At 46.0% G+C, this 12,558-nt stretch overlaps 1 protein-coding gene across 2 annotated transcripts in view; it reads left to right on the forward strand.

Annotated features, from left to right (window-relative positions):
- The window catches only part of doc2b (double C2-like domains, beta), a 53,168-nt gene that overhangs the window by 23,898 nt on the left and 16,712 nt on the right, over positions 1-12,558 (forward strand). For both annotated transcript variants that reach the window (XM_029848957.1, XM_003970856.2), the window contains one exon: positions 5,563-5,642. In XM_029848957.1, coding sequence (XP_029704817.1) covers positions 5,563-5,642 — 80 coding nt within the window. The remainder of the gene's footprint in view (positions 1-5,562; positions 5,643-12,558) is intronic.

The raw sequence follows: 12,558 nt of genomic DNA on the forward strand, positions 1-12,558 counted from the left end.
AGAATGAGCCATTTCAGGTGAGGTGGCTCTGTCCTGCAGCTGCCTGGGAGAGCTGATGCGAATCTGTGATCAGAAAGCGGCGTCTGCAAAGCATGTCGTTCATTCTGACAGGTGCTTTTTTTGGGGGTTTTCCAGAGCTCTTGATATTCAGAATATGATGTGTTGTGTGGCGTGAATGAGATCGTTTGTCTTGTTGCAGCCAGCGGAATGTCTCATTTTACTAAAATTACCCCTCCGTCATCCATTTAGGAGTAACGTTTGGTTTGACTCTCAAATCTCTGGGTAATTCTCTGCTGAGCTCATTTGGGCCTTATTGCCCTCCGGCGCGCCACTGATCTCACTCATATTGTTGCAACACTCGCAGCGGTCGGCTCCACCCACACACAGCTTTTGGATGCCCGCTAAGTTAATTTGCAATTATTTTCCAAATAAAGGCGACTCCGACGAGTGATGAAGTCTCCTGCCAGCCGAAGGTTAGAGGCAGGACAGAGCAGAAGGGCAGTTGGGGCCTTTATTTGTTTATTCATTTCTTTTTGTTTAAGAAATTGGAAATTTATTAGATTGTTAGACAGAAAAATGTATTTAACATTAATGTGGGTTGTTGTTTTTAGCGTTTTGAAGGTGTCATTTTCAGATTAATATGAAAATCAGAGGGAGTGAATGGAAAAACTGCTGATGGGAACAGGATGGGAAGCATCAGTCAGTGTCCACCCGCCAAGCTGGTACATGATGGTTTTTATTGAGTGTTGATTTCAGACAGAGCGACTCGTCTGTTGAAGACAAGCTCAGAATGCCACAAATTCCTCGATAAATGTGAGATTTGTTTTCTTTCGATCTCACCATTTCGAGTTAATCCCAACATTTTCTCACCTCCGAATTGAAATGCGGCTCCTCCCAGGACGTTTTGAGCTTTTCCCCTCCTTTTCCTGCTCTATCCAACCCTAACATCTTGTGTTCGACGCAATAATTGATCAGTAAAAACAGGCTGACGTCTCCGTTCACCTGTATCGGCCTTCACAAACACTATTTTCCAGCACTGATTAGTCGTGCCTGCACACTTCACTGCGTCCCTGTGATGGACACACGAGCTCAGATGCATAAACAGAATAATTAATGGATCTATATCTCATAACCTCAATATGTCACACTTCGCTGGCTGTGAGTAATTAACAGTTTGACCTTTGCTCCTGTCAGTTCCACTAATCCGGTAAGTGTCACACAGGAATGTGCGTCCCCTGTATGTATGTGACATCATGTTCATTCCGTGCCTGTATTTAAAAAAAACAATAGATTAGGAGACATGTTTAACATTTCAACAGGTGCTTTTTCATGCTGCGTGTTGAAGCACATCTGAAAGGCAAAAGGTTCAGATAAAAACTCACGTTTACCTGAATCGATCAGACGGGCCAAAAGGTCGAAACCAGGTGGGAAGTCGGACCCGGCTAACGTGTCCAGGAAAGGTTAATAAGACACTGATTGATCCGAAAAGACATGCAAAGCAAAGGCTGGAGGGGGGGAGGAATACTGATCAGGGTCTCCCTCCAACTCACGACGCGACTCAATGATTCCTGGGAAGTGCTGGATGAACAAGCGTCAGCTGCCAGAGACCAAGATTGGGACTTTAGCTTTTCCGTTGGTCTAAAGGTTGTTTAATCTTGGCGTGGTCCCTCATCCACGGGTTTATTTGGTGCTTTTAATGTATAGGACCACGATCTGCTGTCCAAACCTGACTGGTAGGTTGGACATTTGGAACCAAATTAGCCACAGAGATTACCGGGGGCGAGGGACGGGCAGCCCAAACCTCCTTTATTTCATTTACGCTGGGGGAAAATACAGATCGGTTGACAAATAGAACTTAACTTTTGCTACAGAAACCTTTGTTTGTTACACAGATCAAACATTTCCCGCAGTTCTTGTCCAGGGTTGCACACACTGCAGCGGCCATCTTGGCCCACTCCTCCATACAGCTACGGAGAAGGCTGTTCCCCCAAATCTCGCGATGCCTCGTCCTCTCCTCAATACGGTGCAGTCATCCTCTCCCCTTTACGGAAAAACGGCCCCAAACCACGATGCTTCTCCCTTCCTGTTTCACAGTAGGGACGCTGTTCTTGAGATTATATTGTGTCAGGCTTCTATTTTGGTCTCATCTGACCACACGACCTTCTCCCGTGCTTCCTACGGATCCTCCAGATGGTCTTTGGCAAACTTCAGACGGGCCTGGATGTGTGGTCTTGCATGGAGCTCCGGTCTGAGGGAGGCATCTTCCTTTTCTTCCATTTTCTAATCATGATGCTGACAGTTGTTCTCACCAAGCTGCTTGTCTATGGTCCTGTAGCCCATCCACGCCCCCGTGCAGGTCTATGATTTGGTGCCTGGCGTCCCTGAGACAGCTCTTTGGTCTTGCCCACAGTGGAGCGTTGGGAGTGTGTTACAGGTGTCTTTCATACAGGTAAAAAGCTTAAACGGGTGCATATAGATGATGAAATACCTGTTTCATGCAACGGAAGAGAAATGAATTATTTAATAGTGTTTGTTTTCATTAAGTAACACGACAGCAACAAAAATGTTTTCCACAGCGGACATGAATTTTTAATATGGACGTGATGCCAGCGTCCCTGCAGGAGCTTTTGTTTAATTGCAATTGTTAAAATATTAAACAGGACTGATCTGAGACCATCGGAGTTTGGACTTATTGGACTCCCCGATGTTCCAATGATGGTTGCTCGTTAAAAGCAGAGCGGAGATGAACTGTGTCTAAAAACAGTCTCCTGCTTTTGAGTTATACTAAAAATGCAAATGTGCAGAGGATAATTTCCTCCGTGGATGGAAGAATAATCTACCTCTAACCCCAGTGTCAACAAAGGGATTAAAGCTTGGATCTAAGATCTGAAATCTTGTCACAGCTGAGGTCAAAACCCTACATCTCTTTCTTATGATGTCTGATCGACTCTGAGGCAGGAAAAAAAGTGAAATAAATACGTTGGGGTTTTTTTTTAAAGAAAAGAGAGTGAGGATTTTCCACTCTACTGAGAGGAACATGATGGCGCTGAACCAAAACACCATCTACGGGTTCAGCCAAGCATCGAGGAGGCGAGCAAATTAACACGGAGGTAATTCATCCTTTAGAACACGAGCGTTCTCTCCGGAACATCATCGACCCTTTTAATGAAACCACAACCAGGGACTCGGTTCCCTTATCCTTCTATCTATCGTGTAGCTGCTAATCAAACAGTGTTTCTGACGTACAGACCTTGTGTGTGCGGCAACTCGTGTTTTTTTTTGTAACCGCAATCACTGATGTATGTAATTACGTTCTTGTCTTCCTAATTCCTCACCCCCTCCCTTGATGGAGGGAAGAAGAACGTTATTCCACGCGATGCTGTAGGTTCCTTGTGCTGATGATCAGGAGGAGTAAATAAACGGCTCTTTGGTCTTTTAATCCCAACTGTTTTTCCTGGTTGTGGCTGGCTTCTCCATTTCTCCGAGTGGTGAGTTGGATGACTTTAAACTGAGGGGAGGAAACTCGATTTTCTGCCGAAGCCTGACGGCTCACGGTTAGAATCAGTTGATTGGATTCTTGACACCTGGAGGGCGGTAATGGAGCAGACGAGGCGGTGCAGGTGCCGTGACCATCCCCGGCCAGCGGCGCTCCGGAAGCCTCCCAAAGGTGGCGATGAGGCAGGAGATCCGACGCCACCGGGAGAACAAGTCTGACACGTGTAACAAGCCGCCGTCGGATGAAGCTCGGATGTGAACGTGTCGGCTCATCGGCGAAGGAGGCCGGAGGACGTTTGGGTCTGTCCTGCTGTGGTCCGACCCTCCTCATCCTGTGTGGCCTCGGATTATAAATTATTATTGGAATAGTAACAGGAGTTGCCCTTTCTCATATTCCCAATATTCCCATTCCTCTCGTCCCTCCCGAGTCAACGTGCCTGTTAAATTCGGTGTCACACTCAGACGGATTTGACTGCTCAGTTTTTCCTAATAAATGCCATCATTAGAATAATTATTCCCCTCATCTTTGTTCTGTCTAATTAATGTTTCTTTGTGAGAAAATTGCCTAATTATTGCTCGTAATGAAGTGGGGACTTAAACAGGCCTTGCAGTTATCATCCATTCGCAGAGTCACAGAGAAGAAGTTGGGAGGCAGGACTGAAATCGACTCCGTACTCGGGAAAACGCTTCCGCTTTTATTAAGGCCCCGTCGAGCTCACACATCTGACTGGGTTCTACCCCACCGCTATCCAGATGGCGCGTGCGTTTATGGCGTAATACGGTGTCGCACACCCACAAACTGCTCCGTTGGATGCCGCTGTCGGCCAGAACACACAGACGCAGAACCAAACATTAATACGAGACAAACTAGGTCTTGTCTGAGGTCCGATCGCCAAGGCTCATCTGTCTCGTGTGTTAACCCAGAAGGAGCTGCGTTAGCCTGGAATCGGACAGGAAGTGCTGATGTCATGGCCATGCTGACACACACTCAGGTTACATTAATAAATCCACAGCACCCCGGAAAAGCTGTCAAGATGGGACGGGGTGTAGAGGAGGTGTTCTGGGAGTTCTAAAGGGAATGTATTGTTTTTCCCCTCCTAAGTACCAGGGTGTGAACGGTGCAAAGGCTGGGTGTGATTCGGTCCAAACAACACCGCCTTTCAGGACGTTTCGTCTATTATCAGCCTACACATGGAGGTGTGTTAGCTGTTAAAGGACAGAGGGTGGAAAGTATGGAATTATTTGTTTTATCGTGGAACATGTCGAGAATGGGGGTTGCTATGGGAACCAGAGCAACAAGTGACGGTCAAATCGATGACTTGGTAATCAATGAAAATCCGAATCAGACTCTTAAAATTACAGAAAAGCTTCAATTTTCACCAAGCGGTTGCGTTACTGTGCTAATTTCATTTGTTCCGCCTCCATTTGAGCTTAATTGAGGCTGATCTGTTTTTTTTAATCCAGTCTAAGGAGGAGCAGCTAATGCAACAATCGGATTACGTCCATTAGAGTTTTGTGTTTTCTGCTTCGCGTTTGGAGCCCATTTGTGAAGAACGCAGCCATTAAGTCTAGGGTTACATGGCGTGTTTATTCCGCCTTTTCCGGCTCCCTGAAATCCAGCTGGATTATTATGGTCTGTGGTGGACTGTCCGGCAGCAGAACTAATCCACAAAGATCGCCGTCGCCAAAAGACGTCCAGCCAGGAGTGTGTTCCACACAGCTTTACATCCCAGACCCACAGTTTCCAGCACTTTTAACATTCCTCTAACCTCGTATGGTAGAAAATAATTATATTATATATAACTGTAACTTGGGTGGCGTGTATGCACTGTCTGTCTGTCCGTCGGCTCTCCATAGTAATCAATGCAGCTCATAAAAATGTCTTTTGTACGGTGGGAGGAAGCAGAAGTCAGTCAGAGCTCCATCCAGCAAGTTCCAGCTCATTTGTCTGCCTGACACGTACGAGACGGAGATTTCTTCATTAAGACCTTTGAAATGATGAGATACGTTTGTTTCTTCTGTCCCTGCAGTGATTTTCTCTCTCTTCTTCTTATCTCTCATTCACAGCCACTCTGGGGACCTTGGACTTCAGTTTGCTGTATGACCAGGAGAACAATGCTCTGCACTGCACCATTAACAAAGCCAAGGTGAGCCGCCGCCGCCGCCGTGGTTACGCCTGCGCTGACGCTGGTTCTCCAGCTCTTTTAGATCACTTCAAATGAGGCATTTTGTATGAAATGAGTCACCCTCCAATTTTGTGGCGCTTCTATTTTTAAAAGCCTATAAAGCCTCATGCTAACTCGTAGACTTATCAGCTTTTTTGTTTGTTTGTTTTTATTTTATGAGATAAATAAAAGGGAGCCAGGTTGTTACAAGGCACTGAACGGAAGATCAATACAAATGCTGCTTTCAAAGTCAATATTCAAGACGTATATTTGTGCAGCGTGTTCAGCCCACATGTGCTGGCACGAAGAATGCAGAAAGCTAAGCTAACACGTCCTCCAGTTCGCCCTCACAAAGATTTTCTACGTCTGAATTTGCCAATTAATTCCGAAGCATATTGCAAACAAAAGACCAAGACTGGGCATCCAATTGTAAATCTTCACTAATCTTTAGGAATATTTGAATTCAGGGAAGGGGGGAGTTCAGAGGTCAAATTTGTTTCATTGAATTCTCATTATCGATCCAAACAGCCGTAAACATTATTTCAGTTCATCTTAATTCATATCACATCTGTCACGAACAAGATCGTCTCTGGAGCCGGCCCCCCAAAAACAAGCAGCAGGTGGGAAAAAAACGCTTTGAACAGGAAGAAACCATGAGCAGGACCAGATTCAGATGGAACTAATCTTAGATGGTGAAGAAGAACTCTAAAGACTCCAGTTTAGATAAAGTGTTTCTCTTGCATTCCTCTCTGGGCTTTGTTTTGATAAAACTGTGGTTTCCGTGACATCAGCAGCTCCACGATGGGCAGCCCATCAGACATCCCGCCAGCCTGATTTATCGTAGTTATTTTCTATACGGCTGTGCTGCCCCAGCCAGAATAAAATGCCTTCTCATTCTCTCTCTCAAATCGTGTATTGACCCACGGTTCCATTTATCTGCCGAATACCTTATGGCCTCTCCAGACTTACTGTAGGTTCTGATGCCTCTTCAGCCGCTTCAATTAACTGTGAGTGAGCGAAAACCAATTGAAGTGTATTTAAAGGAAGGTGGGATGTCAGTTTCTGCTGGACAGGTTGCACTTTTCTGCAGCTGTGAGGGCTTAAGATAGCAACAATGCTACTCCTTCACTGCGCTAACCTTAAGGTCACTGAGATATCATTCATGGAATATCTGTGCGCTGCCTTTTCTGGGCCACCAGAGCTGCAATTACCTCAACTTTCTTTCTTATTTGTAGAATTGAAGTGCGAACAATTAGTGGACGGGACCCAGTTTGACCGTGTCATGTTACCACCATCGTATTCGTTTTTAATGAGCTGCTTTATTCAGCCAGACACAATAATGACAAAAATTCTCCCCACATTATTGTTCTTCATTTGAGCTGCCAATCATCACCTCGATTTCCCCTTTTTTCCTCTCTCTGCTCTTCCCAGGAAATTCTATTTAGTCACACTGTGTTTTTTTCGTGTGGCTTTAGCCTCACATGAATACATAATGATGCAGAGTTCTCTTTGCTTATTACCAAAACTAAAAATACAACAGTAATGAGGCAGCTTTTTAGATTTCTGCTTCCTCTTTAAACTGAAACCATCGTTTTTAACCTCTGTTGGTTTTGAAAGTACTGACGCACCAAACACCACAATGCTAATGTTTGCGTAGAACCCTTTGGACCCAGCACCTCCTGTGGTATAATGTGTAAAATACCATTTTTTTAACCTGAAATAGCGAAGTGAGTGTTAAACTAATGTAGTTGACAGCATGCCAACACATCATGGATGTGTTTCTGTGGCCTTCTGCTCATGAAAGGACTGAAAAGCTTATAATAATCAGTGAAACCACCTTTCTTTAACATAAAATTACATTTTTGGAGATGGCCTGAGTCTAGGCTCATGTTTCATTGAACAACGAAGCAAACTTAACATCTAAACCCCTGAGGTTTTGTGTATGATTACCTGCCAAAATATTGCAGAATCAGCACTTCAGGACAGCGTCGCTATGTTCCCGTCCTGCTCTCACGAGCGTGTTGAAATGGCGCTGCTGCGTATGGCACTGCCCTCCATTTTCACCAGCGTTTTGGCATTAAATGAGTCAGACTGCGTCATCCTAATACCTAATATGAGGGAAATAAGTCAGTTTAATCCTTGGAAAATGGATTTATTGGAGAATGCAGGCGTGCAGAGACCTTTAGAGCACTTCTTGCACACAGCCGCCTCTGTGCTCCCAGTTTGTAGTCGTATTTTACACGTGTACAAGCCAGAGCGCCTGTGTTTAAATGTTTATTACCCTGAAATTTATTAGAAAGGCTTTCCAGAACCGTCAGACAATCGAGTCGGATAAGAGGAAGAGGGAGGTGTGAGGAACAGAAACTCTACAGAAGTGAAGCCAGGAGGCTAAAGGGGCTCCAGGCTGTTGAGGTTTTTGACTAAATGTAAAGTCAAACATGTAAACTGTAAAGTTAATCTGTCGAGATTTTGCAGTCCTTTAAGCTGAGTAGAGTCTTTTGAAACACTTAATCATCCAGGGTGTTTGCGGAATCGTTGGAAGTGTGTTTTGAAGCCACCAGGCTTAATGCTGGATGACAGCAGGCTTCCCTTAGCTGCTCTCTCATCAGCTGAAGCCAGAGCTCTTTAGTCCTGCTGCACAACCATCCCGGCACATTTACAGTCGGACACAACCGTCTGCCTCTGCCGTTCTGTTTTTTTTCTTCCTGCAAACATCCCAAATGCGCTTTATGCCTCCCCACGTGAGTCCTCAGGCATCATATTAGAAAAGTGGGACTGACTGCAGGAGGCCTGGCGGTGGGGAAGAGCCCCCTGCTCTAACCTCCTCGGCTTCATAGCTGCAGAAAAATTAAAGCTCCGTTTACATTATCACGCATCGGCAGGAGGAAAAACAAATCAACAATGTTGGATTTGGCTCTGAAATGACTCCTGACTCATTAAGCAGCTGCTTAACTGCCTGTGTGACCTCGCCGCCGACTCTTTCAGCTGATCTGTGGTCAGATCTACGTCTCGGCACTTATGTTATTCTAGAAGGTTCGGAGGTATTGGGTTTGGAGGTCATTCAAAAAGCAGTTAACAACCTTTAAGCAATTAACAAGCATATTTGAAGCATTTAAACAAGGTTATACAAACAGTAAATCTAATTCCCTTCATTTAGAACTGTGGGTAAACTCATATATGATGTAAAAGGATGGAGGAGGTTGTGTTTTATTTAGTTGTTTAGTCTTTCACAGCTCCAACATGTGATTTAATGCTCTTCTCTCTTGCAACCTTTCGCACGAGATGACGAGTTCACAAAACAAACACAGACGTTGGAACACAGATAAAATGTTACGGCTGTTTGGGTCGGGATCTCAGTGCCTGACGGTTATTTAAGGTGTTCATCACCCTGCCGCCGTTGCTTCTGTCTCGGGATGCACATTAAAGGGAAAACAGGCTCCGTCTGTCTAATCAGTTGTAGAATCCAGACCTGTTTATTGCTCTCCGCCTACACATCAACCTACCTTAACTCTCCACCGCCGTCTTTCAATCTCTTCTGTCTCGCTCGCTCGGGACGTCTTTTCATTGGCTGATTCGCCCACACGCTCCCACGTGTGTGAACGCAAACACACTCTTTGTCATATATGATGCATCCTCTCATTTTGTGTCCGATATGTTGATTGCGTCTGTCTTCATTAAGCTGCCCGAAGATCATCAGCTCGGAAGGAATGAGAGAGAAATTGGACAAATGCCTGTTATTGTTGTTATTTGTGTTCTAACTATTGTTTTCCATGAGGGTTTTCTATATAAACGGAGAAGGCAGCTCCGGCGCCATGGCCGCCAGCCTCTCAGCCGTCCTGCTGTAGCTCAACTGTGATGGTCCGAAACTCCCTGTTCTTAAATATGGCTGCGGATTTTAAGAGCTCGACAACTCCGGAATAAAAGAAAGCTGGAAGTGCTAAAGCTCCTGTGGTGAACTGACTGTTTTAAAAGCGCCATCATCCACTTTGTGCTATATCTGGAGGCCTGTTTTGTCTTTCAGTTTCTTGCGTGTCGCTTGTTTCACCTTTAATTTTCTCTGTCTTTCTCCCCTCATACACTCTTGCATGCTCTCACTGCATGTTGCCGTTTTCTGTTTGTTGGACTGAAACCAGCTTCCCGTTCCCAGATACAAGAAGGTAAGTAGTCAAAGTCCTCACCTCCAGTAGACCATTCCTGAACCAGTCCACCAGTTCAGAACCATCACAACCCCTCAGCTTCCTGTAGATCTATGCATCCATGTGATGTCATTCCAGGACGCAGCTGCCAGGTCATGTTGTATTTCTTCTCCTCTGACGGTCCAGTTGGTCTCTGCTTGCTTATACACTCAGCTAATGAAATGTGGTCCTGACACCTGCCCGCTAAGCACAGCTGTGATTGGCTGCGTTCCCTGACTGATTGAGGCCAAAAGCTGTTATTCACCATTAATCAGAGTTCTTTGTGAAGCAAAGCAGTAATTGTAATTTTAGTTAATGTGTTTCCGATCTCAAAGAGGAAGCAGAAATTGACCTGAGGTCACCAACCAGCAGGTCTGTGCTGGTAGATGCTTCATTCAGAACTCTGACTGGGAAAGTTCAGGGAAGAATCGAACAAATGCAACCAGGATTCTCACTTAAAAATGGGAGAGAAACGAGCGTCAGTAAAGACGCAGCGGCACCAGCTGAGCTACCAAATGAAAAGTAGAATTCACCGAGCCTGAAAACTTAAAAACCATTAAACAGTTTGACAATAAGAGTCACAGCAGAAGAAAATCTGCTCCAGTAATAAGTGGCGGCTCCGCCTGTTAACGTTACTGCCGTCTGATTATTGGAATTTGATCTTGCTGTTAAATTTGTTTGACACCGAACGCTGTAGCTCCACACCCGGAGACGCTAATGCGCAGATGAAAGATTAACGTTGACTCTGGAGTCTCTCTGCTGCCAATAAACTCGGCCTCTTGGCTGCATTTTCCTGCTCAATCAATGACATTTTATCGGTAACATAACCAGCACTGCAAAAACAAAAGCTCCAGAGGTGTCACCTGAACCCCCCCAGGTCTCTCTGTCATCAGGACTTTGACCTTTACATTTGATGGACGAGGCCCAGCTGTCCTGTCTCCTCACTGCGCTCGCCTCTCGCTCCTGCAGCCTTGACCTGGTCATCTCCACAGCTCCCAGGTTTACCCCCTTCCACCCCGCGTAACCCCCCCCCCCATTAACAAGACCAAGAGTCAGCTCCCCCTGGAGGAGATCGATGACCCGTTTCATCCTCCCCGTTATCTGCTGCACCAGCTGATTGATGCTTCCTCCACCTACTATGTCAGATATGACAATAAAGCCACACGACCCCGAGGAAGAGGGGACACAAAAATCCGATTCAGGATGTGAGCTCAGGCCCAGGAGTCCTAAAAGCTCCGTTTAGATTCAGCAAAGCTCTATAGAAGGAAAGGCTCGAGATATATTGTCCTTAAAAACAGAAAAAACCCTGTTTAACAGTATTTTCTACTGGCCTCCAGCTAACATGGTCCAGAAAAGGGTTTTTTGTCCATTGCGATGGTGTTGTTGGACCCTGTGAAACCGGGCCTGTGGCACTGCTGCAGCATTTCAAAGGGAATGAAGGGAAGACGGCTGATGTAATCCGTCCACCCATCTGCTCGTCCCATCGGTCATTTTCCCTCCTGCCCTCTCTAATTATGATCAGGCAAGTATTCAGAGAGTGTTGGAGCAATCAGCAGCGCCGCCGAGTCTGTTTACCCGAGTAATACAGCTGAAAGGACAGCTGTGGAGAGCAACCGGAACCGGAGCTTTGGCTTTGGAGGAGAAGACGGAGCGAGGTCTGCAAACAGTGATCAGCAGTGAATAGGGGGGGTCCGACTGTAGCCGGTGGCCTCCATCTGATTCTGAGTCCTATTTCACAGTTCGAGGGTGTTTTTATTTGCGATGGTCTGAATACATTCTGTGGTCGGCTTCACTTCAGCCACAGAATCAGAACCCAAACTTTTAGACGAGGATCTGAAATATCAGCTTTTTATCGCTCCAGCTGTGGGGGGGGGGGGGGGGGGGGGGGGATGCACCTGGCTGGGCGTGGGTGTGTGCCTGGCGGGCGAGGGCAGGAGGGCTCAGCTCGGTCCAGACAGGCTCTCTGCACTCCTTCATGCTGGGGTTGGAGGCTTGTGTGGGGGGACTGAGATCGTTTGAATCTGCCTATTCTCTTCAGCTTTAGCTCATCGCCATCGTCATCCATAGACGCTTGTCTGTGGTGATGTCCCCCTCCATCCTTCCTTGTCGCCTTATTTTGACCCCTGACCCCTATTTTGATCTGTTTTTGCCATCCCAACATCCCCCTCTCATTATAATCATCATTCTCTCCCTCATCTTCCTTTTAGTTACTCAGGTTTTTGCCTGTTGACCATTGTCGGAGCCTCACACGATAATGATGCCCATCAGAATTATCCACCAGGAGGCGCTCTAACGAATTTCCATCAACAAAATGCAAATCAGCAACGCTTCCTGGTAGAAGTTTACCATTAGAGTCTAGACTGCACATATGAGGTTCAGTCTTTCCTGCAGCTGTACTCGTGCGCGTCCTCCGTTACTTTCCAGTTGTATTGATTTTACGGCCCGTCTTCTGTGTAATGTGTTCATATAAATTCAGCCAATATGACACCACAGCTTCCATCTTAATGTTTATGAAGTGCATCAGTTCCACCTCAGAGACAGAGATGGCGGTAAACTTTAAAGCAAGATGAAAGGCGCGCTCCCGTCCCGCCGCGGCGCCTCTGGCGACGCACGTCTCCGCCATAAAAGCGCGTTTTGATGGTTCGTTTTTCTTTTGGAATTTGCCACTTTGTTGACATGGTGACAAATAGCCGCCTCGGGTGATACGCCGTTACACATTGAAT

The sequence above is a fragment of the Takifugu rubripes genome, chromosome 15 (assembly GCF_901000725.2).
Source record: "Takifugu rubripes chromosome 15, fTakRub1.2, whole genome shotgun sequence".
NCBI lineage: Eukaryota > Metazoa > Chordata > Actinopteri > Tetraodontiformes > Tetraodontidae > Takifugu > Takifugu rubripes.